At 40.4% G+C, this 21,979-nt stretch overlaps 1 protein-coding gene across 7 annotated transcripts in view; it reads left to right on the plus strand.

The window, feature by feature from the left end:
* The window catches only part of FHIP1A (FHF complex subunit HOOK interacting protein 1A), a 242,394-nt gene that overhangs the window by 198,091 nt on the left and 22,324 nt on the right, over positions 1-21,979 (plus strand). For all 7 annotated transcript variants that reach the window (XM_063107343.1, XM_063107345.1, XM_063107341.1 and 4 more), the window contains 3 exons: positions 278-445; positions 9,376-9,455; positions 20,516-20,706. In XM_063107343.1, coding sequence (XP_062963413.1) covers positions 278-445; positions 9,376-9,455; positions 20,516-20,706 — 439 coding nt within the window. The remainder of the gene's footprint in view (positions 1-277; positions 446-9,375; positions 9,456-20,515; positions 20,707-21,979) is intronic.

The following is a 21,979-nucleotide window of genomic DNA, read 5'->3' on the forward strand; positions in this document are numbered from 1 at the left end:
TTTGAACTGCATTTGGTGATTAGAGTTGTCAGAACACTTGAATTACTTCTTTATGCCTTTGCTTTCCCTTTACTGAATTAAAGGATGGAAGCAGCATGAGGTATTGTGGAATGTGAATAGGTTATGGGCTTCAGATAAAGCTCTGAAGTGTGTTTTCATGGCAGGCGTGTTCTTGCCTTGATGGGGTCACTGTGGTGAGGCCAGGGGCCATTGGGGAGGCATGTATTCACAGCATCAAAAGGATGATTATCTGTGCTCACTCTGTCGTTGGTCCCAGGTGACTGTGGAGGAGGTCATGACCACAACTGCATATCTGGACCTTTTCCTGCGTAGCATCTCCGAGCCAGCACTACTTGAGATCTTCCTCCGTTTTATCCTATTGCACCAGCATGAGAATGTCCACATTCTAGACACACTTACAAGCCGAATCAACACCCCATTTCGGGTAAGGAGAGCCTCAGAGGAAGAGAAATTACAACTCAAGCCAGATTTCAGGAGAGTTTATTTTTGGAATGAAATTATGAATATTCTCTTTTTTCTTGTAGCATTACCTTCCTTCTGTTTGGGAAGAGATGATCTGGATAATGTGTTTTGCTATTAGTAATCCTTCTGTCAGGGAGGTGGTATTCACTGCCTTTCATAAGACATTTTTCTTAATTTGTCTGTGTTGGCATTTCCTTCTGTAGAGCAAGGAGAATGCACTTCTGAGGGGAACATATGGGCTTCAGTGCAGGTAAAGCCAAGGAACCAGAGTGTATCAAGTCTGAGAATTAGAGATCATATTTCTGTCCATTAATAATTTGAAATGGAAGTCTGGAAAGTTGTGAATTTAGGTGTGGTCATTCTTAAGTTCGGAGCTCTGATTAATTTTGAAAATCCTCTTACACGAGGGTACTAGAATTAAAAGATATATGAATCTTTCCATGAACTTTATGAGGACCCCTCATATTATTATTGCCACACTTGGTAATCCCTGCCCCAAAGACTATATTCAATTGCAGTTATTGTTTTAAAAATGAAACAAGTGAAAAAACCAAAACATTATGTCATTGGGTTTGTAACATATATAGATGTAATATGTATAACAATAATTGCACAAAGAGGGGGAAGAGGGAATAGAGCTATAGAGGAGTAATATTTCTATATTTAACTAGAACCAATTTAGTATAAATCTGAAGTAGACTCTGATAAGTGTATATTAGAAACCCTGGAGCAATTACAAAGAAATTAACCCAAAAAACATAGTGGAAAAAACCATTAAAGGAATTAAAATGCTATACCAGAGAGAATATTCACTTAATACTCCACCTAACAGCAATAGAATACACATTCTCCTCGAGTGCATATGAAATATTCTCCAAGACAGATCATATACCAGGCCATACAACAAGCTCAGTGAATGTAAAAAGATTGAAGTCATGCAAAGTATGTTCTCTGGTCACAATGGATTGAAATTAAAAATTATTGACTTACAAATTTGGGAAAGTCACAAATATATGGAAATCAAACAACTCACTAGTAAATAACTAGTGGGTCAAAGAAGAAATCATAAGGGAAATGAGAATTTACTTTGAGGTGGATGAGAATGAAGACTCAATATAATAAAACTTGTGAGATACAGTGAAACCCTTTTTTAGAGGGAAATACAAAGCTGTAAACATCTACATTAAAAAAGAAGAAAGACCTAAAATCAGTAACCTAACCTTCTACTTTAACACACTGGAAAAAGAAGAGCAAACATAAAACAAGCAGAAAGAAGAAAATAATAAAGGTTAGAGTAGAAATTAATGAAACAGAAAATAACAAAACCAAAAGTTAGTTCTTTGAAAAAATTGACAAAATGGACAAACTTTAGCTAGACTCACCCAGAAAAAAAGAGAGAAAACTGAAGTTACTAAAATCAGGAATGAAAGAGGGGATATTACTGTCCATCTTACAGAAATAAAAAGGATTATAAGGGAATACTGTAAATAACTGTATACCAAAGGATAACATAGATGAAATAGACAAATTCTAGAAAGACACAAACTTCTGAAACTGATTGAAAAAGAAGTGGAAAATTTGAATAGATCTATAACAAACTAAGAGTTTAAAGTAATAATTAAAAATTTACTCGCAAAGAAAAGCCTAGGCCCAGATGGACTCACTGGTGAGTTCTACCAAACATTTAAAGAATAATTAAAAAGTAATGTTAGCAATATGGTGAGATAGGAAGCTGCAGGCTCTCATCCCCCACAGATACTGATGTAACATAAATTTACAGACCAAGTTGCCTTTGTGAGAACTACAGAAATCAGTTAAGAGATTGCAGTGCAAAGCCAAGAAGAGGTATATCAAAGCAGGTAGGAATTAGTGCATATTGTCTGCCCAGCCAACACAGCATGGCAAGATCAGGTAGAAACTCCCAACTACAAATTTCTCCTTTGGGAAGGAAAGAAAAGAGTGAACTTTGTGTCCAATGTTCTGTCTTTTTAAAGGCAAGAGAAGAACAAAATAGCTACAAGACATACAGAAAACAATTAACAAAATGACAATAGTAAGTTCTTCACTATCAGTAATTATTTTAGATGTAAGTGGATTAAACATCCCAATCAAAAGTATAGATTGACTAAATGGATTAAAACAAACAAACAGCATCTTAGTATATATTGTCTACAGGAGATTCACTTTTGATGTACAGACACATATAGAGGGAAAGTCAAAGGATAGAAAAAGGTATCCCATGCAAATGGTAATTAAAAGAAAGCAGGGTGGCCATACTTATATTTTAAAAATAGACTTTCAGAAGGGCACAAGAGATGAAGAACATTATATATTGATAAAAGGGTCAATTCACCAGGAAGATATAAGACACAGAGGATTTGAACAACACTAAAATCCTAACAGACATATACAGAACACTACACCCAGCAATAGCAGAATATACATGCTTCTCAAGTAAATATGAAACATTCTTCAGGATAGACTACATGTTAGGCTGTAAAACAAGGCCTAACAAATCTACAAAGATTGAAATCATACAAAGTATTTTTTTCAGACCATAGTGTAATGAAACCATTGGTCGAAAGAAGAAATCACAAGGGAACTTAGAATATATGTCAAGACAAATGAAAATGAAAGCATACCATACCAAAACTTATGGGATGCAGTGAAAGCAGTACTAAAAGGAAATTTTATTTAGTAGCTGTAAACACTTACATTTAAAAAGATCTCAAATCCACAACCTCACTTTAATCTCAAGGAATTAGAAAAAGATCAAACTAAACCCAAAGTTGGCAGAAGGAAGGAAACAATAAAGGTCAGAGCAAAAGGAAACAAAATAGAAAATAGAAAAATAATAGAAAAAAAATTAATGAAACTAAACATTTAAAAAAAATCAACCAAATTGATAAACTCTTAGCTAGATTAAGAAAAAAAGAAAAGACTCAGGTAACTAAAATCAGAAATGAGTGAGGGGACATTACAGCTGATACCACGGAAATAAAAAAAGGACTATAAGAGAATACTATGAACACAACAAATTATATGCCAACTAGTTTGATAACCTAGCAGACATGGATAAACATCCACCTACCAAGACTGAATCATGAAGAAATAAAAAAAATATGAACAGACTTAGAACTAGTAAGGAGATTGAAGTGGTAATCAAAAATCTCTCAACAGAGAAAAGCCCAGGACCAGACAGCTTCACTGGAGAGTTCTACCAAACGTTTAAAGAATTAACAGCAATCCTCCTTAAACTCCTAGAAACCTAAAGATTAGGGAACATTTCCAAACTCATTTTTTGAGCCCAGTATTACCCTAATACCAAAGCTAGACAATGACACTACAAGAAAAGAAAACTAGAGACCAATATTCTTGTTGAATATTGATGTAAAAATCAACAAAATACTAGCAAATAGAATTCAACAGCACATGAACAGCACCATACACCAGAACCAAGTGGGATTTATTACTGGAATGTGAGGATGGTTCAACATATGAAGATCAGTCAATGTAATATATCACATTAACAGACTGAAGGACAAAAACCACATGGCTATCTCAATTTTTGCAGGAAAGGCATTTGACAAAATTCAACACTTTCGTGATAAAAACACTCAGCAGACTGGTAATAGAAAGAAACAACTTCAACATAGTAAAGACCATATGTGAAGAGCTCACAGCTAGCATCATGCTCAGTTTTGAAAGACTGAAAGCTTTTACTCTGAGATCAGGAACAAGGCAAGGATGCCCACTTGGAAGTGCTAATCAGAGCAAGTAGGCAAGAGAAAGAAATAGAAGACATCCCGTTTGGAGAGGAAGAAGTTAAATGGTCTGTTTGCGGACAACATGATTATATACTGTATATAGAAAGCCCTAAAAATTTCACCAAAAAACTGTTAGAGCTAGTAAATGAATTCAGTAAAGTAGCAGGATTCAAAGTCAACACACAAAAATTATCTCTGTACATGAACAATGGAGAATCTGAAATGGAAATTAAGAAAAACCATTTACAATACATCCAAAAGAATGATATACTTAGAAATAAACTTAACTGAGGTGGTGAAAAACTTGTGCACTGAAAACTACAAAACATTGCTGAAACAGTAAGTGGAAAGATATTCCATGTTCATGGATTGAAAGACATAATTTTGTTAAAATGTCCATACTACCCAAAGTAATGTACAGATTCAATGCAATCCCTATAAAAATTCCAATGGCTTTTTTTTCCCCGCAAAAATAGGAAAAAAAATCTTAAAATTGTTATGCAGCCTCAAGGGACCCTGAATAGCCAAAACAATCTTGGATAAGAAGAAAAAAGTTGGAGGCCTCACACCTCCTGATTTTGAAACTTATTTTGTAGTTATGGTAATCAAAACAGTGTGGTACTAGCATAAAGACTGACATATAGGCCAATGAAACAGAATAGAGAGGCCAGAAATAAATTATTATGGTCAAATGATCTTTGACAGGGTACCAAGACCGACCACCCATGAGGAAAGGACAGTCTCTTCAACAAATGGTGCTGGGAAAACTGATAAAGAATGAAGTTGGACCCCTACCTTACACCATATATAAAAATTAATTCAAAATGAATCAAAGACCTAAACATAAGATCTAAAACTATAAAATTCCTAGAAGAAAACATAGAGGAAAAGTTTTATGACAGTGGATTTTGTAGTGATTTCTTGGATATGACGCAAAAATCACAGGCAAATTAGATAGATAAGACTACATCAAACTTAAAAACTTCTGTGCATTGAAGGAAACAACCCACAAAGTTGAGAGGGAATGTACAAAATAAGAGAGAATATTTATAAGTCCTATATCTGATAAGGGGTTAATATCCAGAATATACTAAAAAAACTCCTATAACTCAACAGCAGCACAAAAACTCATAAATAATTGGTTTAAAAAATGAGCAAGGGACTTTAATAGACATTTCTCCAAAGAAGATATTCAAATGGCCAATAGCATATGACAAGATGCTCAACATCACTACTCATTAGAAAAATGCAAATCAAAATCACACGATATTTCTCATACCCATTAAGATGGCCACTATCAAAAATGCAGAAAATAATAAGTGTTGGTAAGAATGTTGAGAAACTGGAACCCTGTGCCCATTGGTGGGAATGTAAAATGGTGCAGCTGCTATGGAAAACAGTATAGAGGTTCCTCAAAAAATTAAAAATAGAATTACCTATCATCCAGCAATCCCACTTCTGGGTATATATCTAAAAGAATTGAAAGCAGAATCTTGAAGAGATTTTTGCACATTCATGTTCATTGAAGCATTATTCACAATAGCCAAGAGGTGGATGCAACCTAGATGTCCATAGATGGATGAACGGATAAATAAAATATGGTATATGCATACAATGGAATGTTATTCAACCGTTAAAAAAAAAAAAAAAAGGGAAATCTAATCACATACTACAACATGGATGAACTTTGAGGATATTATGCTAAGTGAAAAAAGCCAGTCACAAAAAGACAAACTGTATGTCTCTACTTATATGAGTTATCTAAAGTAGGCAAACTTATAGAATTACAAAGTAGAATGGTGGTTGCCAGGCACTGGGGCAAATGGAGAGTTGTTATTCAGTAGTTATTGAGTTTCAGTTTTGCATGATGTAAATATTTTAGAGATCCATTACACAACAATGTGAATATACTTAACACTACTGAATATGCTTAAAAATCACTAAGATGTTAAATTTTATGTTATGTGTCTTTTACCACAATTAAAAAAAAGAATAATGCAAATTCTTTACATAATCTTCCAAAAAAATAGAAGATTTTGAAATCAGAAAAAGATATCATAAAAAAAAAAAAAACACAGACTAATATCTATTTTGAATATAGGCCCAAAAATTCTTAATAAAACATTAGCAAATGGAATCTAGAATATATAAAAAGGATTATACACCATCATCAAGTGGGATTTATCAGACCAGGACTGCAAAGCTGGATTAAAGTCTGAAAATCAGTTAATGTAATACTTAATATCAACGGGATAAAGGAAAAAATCATATGGTCATTTCAGTTGATACAGAAAAAGCATTTGACAAAATTCATCATCCCTTTATGATAAACATACTCAATAAACTGTGAATAGAAGGGAGCTTCCTCAGACCGATAAGGGTATCTCTGAAAAACTCAGAGCTAACACCAGACTTAATGGAGAAGAAAACTTTCCCCCTAAGATAAGGAATAATGTAAGGATGTCTGCTCTCACCAATTTTGTTCAACATAATACTTGGAGTTCTAGCCAGGGCACTTAAAAAAGAAAATAAAATTAATAACATCATATTAATAGTAAAACAATCTGTATTTGTAGATGACGTGATCTCATATGTAGAAAACTAAGGATTGCACTGAAAAGCTATTGAAACTAATGAGTTTGGTAAGGTTGCAGGATACTAGATTAATGTACAAAAGTCAATTGTATTTCTATACAATAGCAGTGAGCAATCCTAAAGTCAAATTAAAACAACAATCCCATTGACAATATCATCAAAGAGAATAAAATACTTAGGAATAAACTTTGCAGAAGAAGTGCAAAACTTATACTGTGAAAACTACAAAACATTGAAAGAAATATAAAGAATGCCTAAATAAATGGAAAACATGCCATGTTCACAAACTGGAAGACTAAATATTGTTAATATAGGAATACTCCCCAAATTGATCTATAGATTCAATGCATTCCCTAGAAAACTCTTAACCAGCCTCTTTGTTGAAATTGTCAAGCTGATTCTAAAATTTACGTGGAAATGCAAGGAACCCAGAATAGTCAAAACAAACTTGAAAAAGAACAAAGTTGGGAAATTCAGACTTCCTGATTTCAAAACTTAACTACAAAGCTACAGAAATCAAAACTATAGTACTAGTATCAGAATAGATATTGAGATCAGTGGAATAGAATTGAGAGTCCATGGTCAGTGAGTTTTCAACAAAGTTTCCAAGATCATTTGGGAGAAATAATAGTCTTTTCAACAAATGGTGCTCCATATGCACCACTGGTTGGATATCTATGTGCAAAATAATGAAGTTGAACCTCACACCATATATTAAAAGAAAACCCTCAAAATGGATTAAAGACCTAAGTGTAAGAGCTAAAACTATAAAACTTTTAGAAGAAAACACAGGAGTAAATCCTTGTGACTATGGCAAAGATTTCTTGGATATGACACCAAAAGCATGAGCAACAAAAGAAAAAAAATGGATAAATTGGACATCATCAAAATTAAAAACTTTTGTGCTTCAAAGGACACCATCAAGAAATTGAAAAGACAACGCACAAAATGGTAAGAAATTTTTGCAAATCATATATCTTAAAAGGTACTTGTGCATAGAATAAAAAATTCCAACACCTCAGTAAAAAAAAAAAAGACAAATACACCTTGCTGAGCACCCTTAGTACTAATTTTCAGGGGTTACTGTGGCAATAGATAAGAAGGATACCTAACCAAGACTGGGGAAAGGAGGTGTTAGGTGGTGGTATTGTAAGAAGGAACAGAAAGATTTCCCAAGGGAGGTGATGCCTAAACTAACTTTTTGAGAATAAGTAGGAGTCACCTTGTGGAGGAGGCAGGAAAAGGCATTCCAGGTAAAGGAACAGCATGTGCAAAGACTTGGAATGGGGCAGAGTATGTTGCTTTTAGCTTACTACAAGTTATGACCTGTCCTGGCCATAAGATGTTTTGGGGCAGGCCAAGTACAACTATTTCTTTACAACACCATAGTGGATTTTATTGACCAGATTTTAAGGCTATCCTGCCTACAAGACAGACTAGCACTTATTCTCCTGTAAAAAGAATGACAGCCTCAATTACTTAAATGGCCTAGTAGATTGATAAAAAAGTTTACTCAGTAGGGTACAATGATTTAATAATACAGCTTTGAGTATCTCCCTTACTTGGCAGTTTATCTTTCCTTTTTGGAATGCAGAGACTTAAAGAATTCTTGTTTTTTAATGAGCATCTTAGAAAAGTACATTATCACACCCTTAGCACTATGGGAAATGGAACCTGGCAGAATATTTGCTCCAAAACCAAGAGAGAAGCTGAGGCTTGGGGCTGAGAACGCTAATGGGAGAGTTGGCCAGTTTTATGCAATTTTCGGTGAGACCTGTCTTGTAAATAACCAACGTCATATTTGAAAATAACTTAGGAAAACAAATGACCTAAACAGGAGGGTGGGGGTGTGTGTGCGTGTGCGTGTGCGTGTGCGCGCGCGCGCGTGTGTGTATTAGGGAGTTGTAGAGGGCATGTTTATCTGGATCTTTAAAAGTTGGAAATATGAGTGTAGACATTTTTCTACGAGGATAACTGCATAGTGGTGTAATTCCAGGCAATGGCTTTCTAACCAAATCCTATAAGAGAACTGATATTCTTTTTTTTTTTTTGTCCTTTTTTGTGACTGCACTCAGCCAGTGAGCGCACCGGCCATCCCTATATAGGATCCGAACCTGCGGTGGGAGCGCTGCTGCACTCCCAGCGCTGCACTCTCCCGAGTGAGCCACGGGGTCGGCCCAGAGAACTGATATTCTGGGGGCCGAGCCTGTGGCGCACTCGGGAGGGTGCTGCGCTGGGAGCGCGGCAACGCTCCCAGCGGCCGCGGGTTCGGATCCTATATAGGAATGGCCGGTACACTCACTGGCTGAGTGCCGGTCACGAAAAAGAAAAAAAAAAAAAAAAAAAAAAAAAAAGAACTGATATTCTGAATACACATTCTTTCTGGCAGCAACATGCTTTTTATCAAAACTGCTTTAAAAAAAAGAAAAAATGGCCATTTTATTTTGTAAATCTGATTTATTTACCATCTGTGGGGAGTAGAGTTATCAGTCCAATATCTGAAATAGAATGTGTGTTTATTGCTTCCCAGCTTTGTGTGGTGTCCCTGGCATTATTCAGAACTCTCATTGGTTTACATTGTGAAGATGTGATGTTGCAACTAGTTCTAAGGTGAGTTTCCCCTTTTGTTTAAAAAAGTTTCCCCTTTTTAAAGAAAAATTCATTCTATACTATTTTATTTTACTTTGGTAATATAAGCTACATAAGAACCATGCTTCTAAGGAAGAAGATCATCAAGAATGTCAGTTTACTTTTTGGATTATTTCACAAGGTCAGTTTAGTTTTGCCATTTAAAGTTTTTAGGGGGACATATGCCTTATATAATAAATATATTTCTGGAAACAATAGAATGTTTGAAATTTTTAGAAGTACTGTGAAAGCTCCTTTGGTCCATGGCTGAATGTCTTTCTCCTGAAGTACATTTTTAGGAGAACTTTGTCATTGAAAACAACTCTTCCAAATGTGAAATGCTGTTAATGTATAATTCATTTGACTGCTGCTTTGGTAATGATACACATCCAATGTGTACTGTCTGATCTGTGTGTTTCAATTAAACTTAGTAGATGTTTAATGAGTACTTTCTGTGTACAATTCAAAGGGTATAAGGTGTAGAGTAGATGAACTGAAAAGGACTTATGTTCAAGGTGGCTAAGTTATGTCCTACAGAAGTACAGGTGGGAAAGTTTTCACGAAGTGGATGGTATTTGAAGATGGGTATTGGGAGTCAGAGTGGGCTGCTATTTTAATTCTTTTTTTTTTTTTTTTGTCATTTTTTCGTGACCGGAATGGTCATTCCTATATAGGATCCGAACCCGCGGTGGGAGCGTCGCCGCGCTCCCAGCGCAGCACTCTACCGAGTGCTCCACAGGCTCGGCCCTTAAGTTTTAATTCTTTTTTTTTTTTTTTTTTTTTCCCAGAGTGGGCTGCTATTAATATGACATTAATTTGGCTATTTAGGTAAGGGATTCAGGAACACCAAAACATGTGTTGGCCCAGCTATGCCTCTTCTTCTTGGGTCCCTGAGGGAAGCAGAGATGCTTCATTAGTAGCTCAGTATTTGGCCCTGAATCCCAGTGCAGAACTCTATAAATCCCAGGCTAGACCATGGTGCTCTTCTTTCCTCCTTTTTGTTAAACCCAAATCCTGAATCTTGGAATTGACTACTGGAGTGATACCCACCTGGGCACCACAGGAAATGGAGCCAGGGAGAATGTAGCCCCAAAGCTGAGAGAGGAACAGAGGGCTGAGGTGGAGAGGAGCTCCAGAGGGATAGTCAGCCAGAGTTTGTGTTCTTGCACTCCCTTCTGGTGGTGTGGAAGCAAAAAAAAAGAAAAAGACAACCAGTGTCCTCCAGCACATACCCCACGCCCCTCCTTCCTTAGTGGACTTTCTGATCCTTCACTTGACTGGTCCTTGGGAATTAGGGTAGATGAAGCTGAGAGTGGGGTAAGAGGGAGGAGACTTGGGCTTTCCCTAGTCCGCATTGGGGTTTTTACATAATTTGAGTAGAGATTACTGAGGAGAAGGCATTTCAGGTGGATGTAATAGCATTTCCAAATATGTGGCTCTGGAAAACTAAGGGGGTATCAACGTGTGATTCTGGGGATAGCAGCAGCGGCATTGCCTGGGAACTAGTTAGAAATACAAATTCTCAGCCTCCTCCCAGACCAACTGAATCAGAAACTCTGCAAGTGGGACCAAGCAAGCTGTGTTTTAACAAACTCTCTAAGGGATTCTGATGCACCGCTAAGTTTGAGAACCACTGGTTTGAGGAATGGTGTGGTGTACGTGTAGCATTGTGCAAACGTGAGTGATTAAAAAATGAGCCTGAAGGACTTCTAGTCAAGATGGCAGAATAGACGGTCCCCAGCTTCACTCTCTCCCACAAATCAACCAATTTACAACTATAAAAAAGCAATGACAGCTAAGCTGTGGCCACTAGAGCTCATGGGAAGAGGAGGAGACATCTATAGAGTGCATGAAGGCGGAAGAAGCCACGATGAGAGAAAGAAAAAAATGCTATGTTTCAAGCCCTGGCTGCTTCCAGGCTGGAGCTGCTGAGCGAATGTAGCAGGAGCTGACAAAAGCCACAGCTGTGCTCTTTGGATGAAGTTGCTTGGAGGTGGCCCCCAGGCCAGCAAGACCACTAATAGGGTTCCTGTGGACCCACATAGGAGCGAGGAACCACAATAACTGAAAAAAAAAGGAGCCATTCAGAGGCCAGTGAGTCATCACAAGGGACTGGTGCATGGCCCATCCCATGGGAATTGTTTGCAACACAGGCGATGGAGGAGACTGGCCCACTGGGAGAACACTGGGGCACAGCAAGGAGAGCTCATCTTCACCCCGATCAGCCTAGGACCACTCAGAGGACACTGGTCAGGAATATAGAAAATCATGGGATGCAGATTGATGAAAAGACTGGGGCCCAGACCAGAGTTTCTACATAACCTAGGTGCACCAGATCTCACTAGACCCGGAAGTACCTATATATATAGTCAGTCGTTAAAACTTGACCTGCACAAAAAGCCTTCCCTAGGGAATCAGCAGCAAAGCAGCAATTTAGATCAACCACAGAGCTCAAGTGCTGGTCCCCACAGGAAGTTCCTCCACTTTAGATGTCAGCACCACGCTCAGCCAGTGAGCGAACCGGCCATCCGTATATGGGATCCGAACCCGGGGCCTTGGTGTTATCAACACCGCACTCTACCGAGTGAGCCACGGGCCGGCCCCCTCCACTTTAGATGTAAGCAAAGGACACCAAATTAGTTCCAGCACAGAGTTTAAGTGGTGGGAACAGCAAATAATCCAACACAGAACTGAAAGAAAAAACAAAGTACCTGCAACCAGAGACAAAATTTGATATTAACTAGTAAAGGTCTCATTTCACCAAAGAACACCTATAACACCTAGAAGGACCAGAAGTCCCTTGGGCTACCAAGCCAAAAAGGGGGGAGGGCTGGGCCTAAGCAATGCCCCCCAACCCTGCAACCAGTCCCGAGGGTGGGGGATGAGGGTCTCTGCCATGGCCCCCCAACATGTGCAACCACCCTAGTGACGACCATCAAGCTGCCACAGGAAGTGCCCCGGGCTCTTCTGAGCCAGAGCAGTGGGCGACCAAATGCTTCAGCCTCGTGCCCCCAATATCTGCAGCCAGCCCAGGGATGACTGCCAAGCCACCACAGGAAGTACCCTGGGCTCTCCTGACCTGGGGTGGTGGGGGCCTGAGGGACTTGGCCATACCCGCCTGACATGTGCAACCAGCCCAGTGATGGACCACCAAGCTGCAGCAAGAAGGGCCCCGGTTTCCCGAGCTGGGGTGGTGGGGGGCGAGAGCTTATGCCACACCTCCCTGACATCTGCACCTAGCCCAGCGATGACCAAGCCACCGCTGGAAGCCCCCCAGTCTCCCCTGTGGGAATGAGGGGGGTGCCACAGGCTTTAGTCCCACCCCTCCTCCTTCCTCCTTCTTCCATCCCATTTCCTTCCCCTTTCCCCTCTCCCTCTCCTTCTCCCTCCCAGCTGCTCTGCAACAACATCATAGAATGTAAAAAATAATATTAATAAAATTATATTTTCTTTAAAACAAAACAAAAACAAAAACAAAAATAAATAAAGCAAAAAAAAAAAAAAAAAAGAGCCTGAAAAAGTTGGTTGTGGTATATTATGGAGGGCCTTACAGAGTTGTCATTTTATGGGAGATTATGACCTATTAATTTTTTAAGTTTAAAAGAGTTTTTGGACTTTTTAGGGTTTTAGACCAAGTCATCAGTAACTAATCTTAAGGCATTTAACAGAACAAATCCAATCATAAACACCTTGGGTATTCTGGGTAGAGCATTAGTTAGCTGTACTAAAAGGATTACTTTGGCTCCCCATCAGGTCTCTACTGATATGACAGGATGCATTAGCAAGGCCTGAATGAAATCCTGAACAACTTGGCAAAGCCCTTTTTTATTGCCAAAAACCAGGCTTTTACTCCAACATGGGTCAAACCTGATTTCTTTAAATGGTAAATTCTTAAATACTCCTTCTTTGGTGGCAGGAGAAGCAGCTGTCTTTTTCAGTGTACCTGCAAGCCTGGCCTTGGTTGGGAGGTGCAGAGCTTAGCAAGTCTGCATCACCAGGTCAGATTTAGCCCAGGTGGGAGAAGCTTTTGCTTGCAGGCTGTTCAGTGACCTTTACAAGGTGAACTCTGATCACCTTTTGTCTGTTCATAAAGCAATGCCTGTGTGGTAAAAGCTGTCCTCAGAGACGGCATTAGTAATGGCTTTTGAGACCCAGACCTTATGAAGATGGAGAAATCAGCTCATGGTTGAATTATGTACATGTCCTAGTCAGGGCTAGTCATTTTCAGGTGGATAAGGACAGATAATTTCCCAGGAAAATGCCTGAAAGGCATGTTGTCACAAGTTCTGGATGGAATAATGAAAAAACATGCCCTACCTGAGGTTGGAGATGGGACTGACCGCCTGGTCCTAGGTTTTTTTAGCCCAAGTTTCTTCTTTGTTTCTGTAATTAGGATGATGGTGATAATGACGTAATTATATAGTTGCACTTTATTGAATACGTCATCTATTTCTAATTCTGCTGTGCTGCCTGGGGGAATGCATGAGAACGAAGAGAGGACTTACACAGAAGTTGGCTGGGCACATAATAGGCATGTAAGAAACCACTGTTCCTGGTCTCCTTCCTCTGGACTGCTGGTTTGATGTGACTTAATCTGGTTTTGGAATATGCTGCCTCATATCAGGAGGATCAACTGTGGGCGATATCTGTGAATATTTTCTGAAATGCTGTAAAGTATTACCCAAATTTAAGGACGGGGAATTTTCTAGAAAATGCACCTTAAACTATTAAAGACAGTGTCTTTTCTGATTTAGTATCTGTATCAAAAGCAAAGACAATGAAAAACTGTTATTCTTATAGTCATTTAAACTTTAGGGACATTATTGCCTCACTGTATTCATTTGAATGTACCTGATAAATTTGTGGATCTGAGAGGCAGTAGAGCAGTGAAGATTATGAGAGGGCTTTTAATGAAGTTATTTGTCATATGATAAATAAATGACTACATGTCAATTTTTGTTGCAGCCCAAGTACTCAAATATTGACATTTCAAAGTGTTAAGCCATTTGTAATTGATATTAGTTTTTTTCCCTTGGCAAAGTATCAGAAAAGTAAGTTGAAATAAAGTACCCCAAAAGAGAGGATATTATAGTGAACAGAAAACTAAGGAGAAATTGTCCACCTCCATGATGTGACATATGATAGGCCACAGGCAGGCAGGAAATTTTGACACACAGTGTGAAGTGACGAATCACCCCGTGCTCTTGGAACTTCCCAGTTTAGGCAAAATTTAATTGTTCAGTACCTTGAATGCCATTTGTAAATATTCTGGTTAGGGCGTGTTTTTCAGAAGTGCTGGTCCATTGTCAGGTTTATAAACTGTGTTGCCTTTGTGTTTAGATAGAGGCTGTTTTTGTTTGAACAGAAGCTGTGTGTACACTTCAGTAACATTTCCACCTTGCATAGGAGTTGGGGGTCTGGGAGAGAGGGGGAAAAAAAGCCAGCCAGTCTAGGGGGAGATGAATAGGAGAAATATGGACAGAACTTCTTTGAACAACAAGCAGTCTTTGAAATTCACTAACATCGCTTTGTCGATCTGTGCGTATTGGCACATTGTCGGGGTTATCATCTCAGAAGAACCACTTTGCTTACCTCATTGTACTGCACTGCTTTGTTTTGTGTGTTTTTACTGTCCTTGCAGCAATAGGCAATATGTTTAATTTGTTACCAATTGGATGTCACTGAGTTGTTTCAGAAGTGATAATGATTTATTTTAGTGAGTGATGTCCAGGAAAATAGGAAATTGGGCAGGCCAGTTAGCTCATTTGGTGAGTACAGCCTTGTAACACCAAGGTCAAGGGTTTGGATCCCCATACTGGCCAGCTGCCAAAGGAAAAAAAAACAAGGGAAAGAACAAAGGAAATAGACCCAGGGTTATAGAGGGTTGGGAAAATAATTAAAACAGGGGAGACAATATGGACAATATATCTAATATAATTTCCCTTCTGTGTTAGATGTTGGCTTCAAGTAATCTGGATCTCTAAAGTCCTGCTCTTTCCTGGTTTGAAAGTGGCATGGATATGTTTACAGTCCTGTTTATCATAATTTGACATAAGGGAAAGAAAAAAATGCCTCCTGCTTAATCCAAGCCAGTGTGGGCAGTACGATCTCCAGCTGCCGAGGCTCCCTGCTTTTTGCCTCAGAACTCTCCTGTCCTAGGTCTGCTGCCTCTGAGCTGTGGGCACAGGGGCACGATCCCTTCTGTCCCTGTAGGATGCCATAGACCTCTGGAGTCCAGATTGGGGCCTGAGTGGGACACATTACCAGCCAGTGTTCCTCACATTCAGAGGATGTGTGTTTGTGTTTAGTGCAGTATTTCTGTATAGAAAAGGCGTCTTTCTGCCTGTTCTATAGAATGAGCTGGTTCCCAGGCAGTGTGTCCCCAGGTGGGCAGGGGCAGTCTGGGCTCTTCTTCCCATCAGGCAGCCTGGAGTCCAGAGACTGGAGGCTGTCCTGAGAGTGTCTGACCCTGCAGGGGCTTCTTGTCTCCTGCTGCCAGGCTTGGTGTCCCTGGAGGTGTCGCTGGGGACTCTGACCTGATGGCCTGCCCTTCTCCTGCCCTGCCTCTGTCCTAGGTGCGAGCTCCACCCCTGGCAGGTCCAGGTCTGAACCAGCAGATGGTGGTGCCAGCAAGTAGAGAGCTCCCTGGGGAGAGGGCTGTGCTCTAGGGCGCTGTCCCCAGTGGGGTCCACCCTACTTCTCACTACCACAACTGCCTATTCTCCCTTACAAACATGATCATCCTCACAGGGGATTGTAACAGGTCCCAGGAAGGGGTTTCTATAGCCCAGCCCTGACGTGAGAAGGGGACGGCTCTGCCTGGCTGCCAGGCTGTGGCTCGCTCCACGAGCTGTCTGCGGGCACCGATGCTGGCCCAGTGCTTTGTTTAGAGCCGCCCTATTTGCCATGTGAGGAAGCTGGGCGGGGAGTCACTAGTGCATTATCCAGAGGTACCTGTGAGCTGGGTGTGGATGTGGGACTGGGGTCTGTGGCAGCCCTGGGCTCTGAGGGGTGGACTGTAGACAGTGCTGTGCCTGCCACTTGCTTTGCAGACCCCTCTGTCCACTCTTCTCCTTAGCAGTGTACATGGGATGGATCCCCTCGCAGCCCTGGCCGGGCCCTGCCTCTGTGGCTTGGGGGTGCTCCCCACCGCTAGCCCCCTAAGAGTGGGGCTTGGGACACATCCCCTGGGAGCATGGTGAGCAAGAGGGTGTGCTGCCTGCTGTGCCTTGCCCTAGACCCAGTCCACTGTCACTGCTGCCTGTCCCTGTGTGTGACATATTGATGTTAGGATTTTTGGGTGAAATAATCTCATGCTCTGTACATGGACTTAAATGCCTCATTGGAAGTGATATTGGGAAGAAAACAGTTGCGTGTCAACTGTGATTCTGTTTCCCGGAGAACAGTTATTTTAGACGGAGGTAGGTGGAGGAAGAAGTAACCTGGCCACGGTAGTCATTTGATTCCTTGAGTGGAAAAGGCTCACAGAAGAGTTGAGGGATGCCTGTCTTATAGACCCAGCTTGGTGGGGTGGTGCACCCTGGGCTTGGGTTCCCAGAGCAAGTCCCAGGACAGCTGGAACTTGGTGAGGAGGGGATGCAAGGAGGACAAGAAGCTGATGGTGGTTTTGGGGTCTACGGGGGCTTCCTGGGGCCCAGCCTTTGGCACCAGGGTCACCCCGAGTCCTTGGTATCCTCCTCTGGGGAAAGTATTGCATTTTGTTCAATAGTATTGTTTAAAATGTATATGCTATCAGTGATTAAAACAACACTGTTTACATAAAAACCATTTTTCTAATTCTGACAAGTTAGAAGTGAAAAGGAATGAATGGGAATATTATAGGAAAGTGCCAGCTGGTGATGGGCTGGTGTCCCCACACATGGTGGTGTCCCCTGCTGCCTGTGGGGCTGCTCTTCTGCCTGCCCCAAGTCCCGAGTCCTGGGGGTCTGGTGGTCCTGTCCAGTAGAGGAAGGAAGGATTCCTGAAGAGTCCTGGAGAAGAGGTTTTGTGCCCTCATGTGGAGCTTACCCCTTACATTAATAATCTTAGTTTATATAGTGACCACCTTGGAAGCAAATGCCTCTTGTATTGTTATGTACATAGTCCCTACCTGAGTGTTGTAAATAAGTTGTTTTGTGTCTAAATAAAACAAGCCTGTTTTTGGGGGAAAAAAAAAGTCATATATTTACAAGTCCCCAAACTAAGCCAAATCTTTGATTATTTTTACTGCTTCCTCAATTTAAATAAAATCCCCAAACAAAATAAAAATAGTATAAATGAAAAGGTAGTTTGATGACAAATACCTGTACTAAATTCCCAAATGATTTTTCTGCTATTGACAAGCTCTTCATTTTGATATTTGAATTTGGAATTTGGGGAGCTTCTGGTATTCATTCTGTTCCTAATCTTTCCCTGTCAATGATGGAAAGACAGAGGATCAAGGTATGGCTTTTCTGCTCTTTCCTCTGGAATGATCATTTTCAAGGCACAGCAGAACTACTACTTTGAATACTAAGAGTGTTATTCATTTGAACGGACGCCCCATTTCCAATTTCACAGAACCTCTCCTTGAACCCGTAATGGATCTCCCTTCATTTGATTTATTCAAAAGAAAATTGTTAGTTTCTACAGAAAGCATGTGTTTGCAGAGTTGCAAATTCTCAATAACTCTTTATTCTAGTATAATTTCAATCTACCCACTGGTGATATTTGATAAATAGCTTTATTAGCTTTGATCCAGTGTTCTGTTTTTTTAATACTTCAAAGAGTAGAAATCTATGTATATCAGCTTAATTCATGAAATATACTTGGTTTGAGCTATAAGTAACCATTGAGTTCCTGCAGTATATAAAAAAGCATTGTAGTAGTGTATTTCTTAAATAATTAATGACTAAAATAAGGATACAATAAATCCTGTGTAACTGGAATTCCCTAGGCCTTACCTACCTATGGGAAAAGAAGAGTTCACATTAACAATCACAGGACAGGTCTCCCTGGCTCTCACCCCAGCCACCTCATGTCAGACCGTGGCCCCTTACAAGGTATCAGCCACCATTTCTAGGGGTCCTCACATGAGGAGTCTTACATGGATTCATGAACAAGTCTGTCTCCACCACAGGTGTGACAGCAGTGTCTGCATGCAGTGTCTGCATGCTCTCCTCACTTGCTGGGACCCCTGTTGGTGCTACGTCACCTCTGTGCCTGCTGGGCACCTGGCCCCTCTTGAGGGGCTGGAGCAGCATTGCCTTCCCTTGGTACCTGCTGGGCCCCCACTGTGCTGTGTTCAGACAGAGGTGGAAGAATGCCTCTCTCCCTTGTGTCGTTCCTGGTCACCAGAGCATCTCTACTCACAGAGATCCTCATGAAAAGCTTCTTCATTTTTCCATTTTCCTTCCAGTAGGTCTCAGATACACATCTCCAAGGCTAAGTCAATAATTAGAACAGACACTTTCCCATACTGTCCTCTTCTGTCTTTCCTTTTTGTTCTTGTAAGCTTTGACTTTCATGCAACTGAACTTATGAAAATAGATGCTACCACATCAGACATGCGGGGTGTGTCTGGATCTTACTGATAGTAGTTTAAGTGTGTATATGCCCATGGGTATGGAGGGGCAGGGATACTGGAACCCCCTTACCCAGCTGCATTAAGTAGTTACAGTGCTTGAGAAATTGTTTTATTTATTTATTTATTTTTGTGAGAACTGAAGATTAAGTGACACGTTTGTCATTTCATTCCTGGAAAGTATTATTAAAACCTTTAGTGTAAAGTACTGTGAAGAGAATTGAATTTTTTTTCCCTCTTTTTGTCTCAGGCTCTTGTAGTGGATTAGTCATTAATATAAACTTAGGTTTTCCTCGTTAGGATCACCAGGAGATGTGGGAAACTTACAGGCCTCAAGACATATCCTGAAAGTTGTACTTTTTTATCTTTTTTGCATGGAAACCTTAATCATAGCTTGTTTCCTCTGCACTGCCTCTTTCTCAAAAGCTAAATACAGAAACAAAAACATTCTCATTTATTGAAAGGTTGTGATTGTTCACTTAAGGGGTCAGGCTCTTCTGGAATTACGTCCGGCACACACACATGACACTTGGCTCTGTCTGTGAGTCCTTTATCTTACTTGCCTCATCTTTGTTTAAATAAACGTTATGGCTCTTTTGAAAGTAAGCCATTTAAACACACTTTATTCTACCCGTGGTTCTGTTAAGAAAGTAAGCCATTTAAACACACTTTATTCTACCTGTGAAGCTTACTGATATGCTCCAGGTATGTCAGAAATGATTGCCCTGATTTTCTTGTCTCCAGGTTCATAATGACACTAAGATGCTTTTGATTACCTATCAAAGGTGTTTTGTGTGAAACAGGGCCCAGTGTTCCTTGGCGAGTCCTTGGCCACCACCTTTTCTCCTGGTTACCCCTGAGAACATAAGAAGAGGTATACACTGTGGGGTGTGGTCTGCCACTGTCATTCAGTGTCCACCAGGAGCCGAGGTTTCCAGGATAATAAGACATAACTATTGAAGCAGGTCCTCCCTCCCCTCCACGTTATATGGAGGAGGCAGATGCTGAAATTATTATGACACAGGTAATAGTGCTTTAATAGAGGGCTGTGAGCATAGTGCAGGGAGAGATTAGTTGTGCCTTGGAGTAGGGAGTAGGGAAGCCTTCCCAGAGAAAGTGACACTGAAGCAGGATGTTGAAGTAGGATGACAAGGCAGTTATCAGGCAGAGAAAGGGGAAAGCACATTCCAGGTGAAGGTTACAGTGGGTGCAAAGGCACAGAGGAAAGGAGGGATTGCTTTAGAGAGGAGGAAGTGCATGGAGGTTACATTGTGAATGCCCTTAAATGCTTTGCAATGCAGTGTTTTGTCAGAAGGAAGAAGCCCTTGACAACTTTTAAGCCAGGAAGTGAACCCTGGTGGCTAGTGTGATGGATGGATTGACAGTGGGAGGATGGTGAGTCCACCCCTGGCCACGAGTAGTCCCAGTGATGGTTTAGGACATCGCAGAGACTGAATGCTGGCTCTTTTTGTCATTCTAGGTATCTGATCCCCTGCAACCACATGATGCTGAGTCAGAGGTGCGCTGTGAAGGAGAGAGACTGTTACTCTGTTTCTGCGGCCAAGCTGCTTGCCTTGACCCCTGTCTGCTGCTCCAGTGGGATCACGCTGACACTTGGGAACCAGGAGAGGGATTATATCCTCTGGTCAAAGTGTACACATGATAGTTCAGGTAGGAACTTGCCAGTGATGGTCTTTAAAGAAAAGGATGCCAAATTCCATCTCTCCTTGGGATATGTATCTCTTTGGATAGATAGGGAACAGTGTAGTGCATCTCATTTCTTTTATGAATGACTTGTTGGGGCACCTTTTCTGCTTAGTAAGGAGTTATGGACACTTTGTAATCAGTGTTCACTGACGTGCCCAGCCGTCTCCTAGTCGGTGTTCCCAGACCTTTATTTTAAGTAGACTTCCTAGTGGCATCCTCAGAGTCTAAAAGTGAGAACGTGTGCTAGTGCGTCTTCTGAGACAAAACGGGTGAGAGGTGTGGCGATGGCTAGAGCTAAGATAGTATTAGTCCTTAGTCTCATTTCCAAAATGACTCATTCATGGAAATGTATTGTAATGATTTATATATCATTATAAAACGTGAAACTTGTGGTATGGTAATAGAATCTGATCCATTTGATTGACCTAATGAGGGGGCTTTCACAAATACTGTTTTCACAGGAGTTATAATACTCAATACTCATGTGCTATTTGCCAGCTACAATTCACCTCAGACAAGTAGAATTTAAATGGCCACCTCTGTCAACCACCGTCCTCTGGCAGACAGCTGGAACAAGGGGGCATTTGTGTATCATATAACTGTTTCAGTTCAGGAACATTCTGCCTGTCCTGTGACTGACAGGAAATGGCCCAATCCTGGTGTTGACTCAAGTATTTCCAGTCTGTATTCTGATACACTCCCCAACAATGTTATTCTGTGCACCCAGCTACAGTCCTCTTATTTTTAAGAGCTTGGTTACTTAAGAAGATATATGCATGTTAGATATAAACATAATTTCTGGGAATTAAGGTCGTTTACTGATTCTTGATCTTTATATAATGATATAATGTATACAGGGGAATTAGCAAATTATGTGGCTGTATTTTAAAAATATGAGGACACTTCAAGTTCGTGGAAAAATGGAATTAAAAGATCATATGAATCTTACATGAACTATTTGATGACCCCTCGTATTTTCCTGTTAGGCAAGCAAACTAGTAGGGATATCTTATATTTTCTCACCCAAAAGTTATTTTTTAAAACGTATTTGAAAATCGATGTCTTTTTTATTTACTATGAAAGTTGTTTCAAGAATTATTCTGTGGCTAACCTTGCCTCAGAATTAAAAATTCAAATTAAACATATGATTTTCCATAACTTGCCATCTTCTTGCCCCTGTGTGATCACATTTAATGCTTTGAAAGGGCTGGCCCGTGGCTCACTCGGGATAGTGTGG

The sequence above is a fragment of the Cynocephalus volans genome, chromosome 9 (genome assembly GCF_027409185.1).
Source record: "Cynocephalus volans isolate mCynVol1 chromosome 9, mCynVol1.pri, whole genome shotgun sequence".
Classification (NCBI taxonomy): Eukaryota; Metazoa; Chordata; class Mammalia; order Dermoptera; family Cynocephalidae; genus Cynocephalus; species Cynocephalus volans.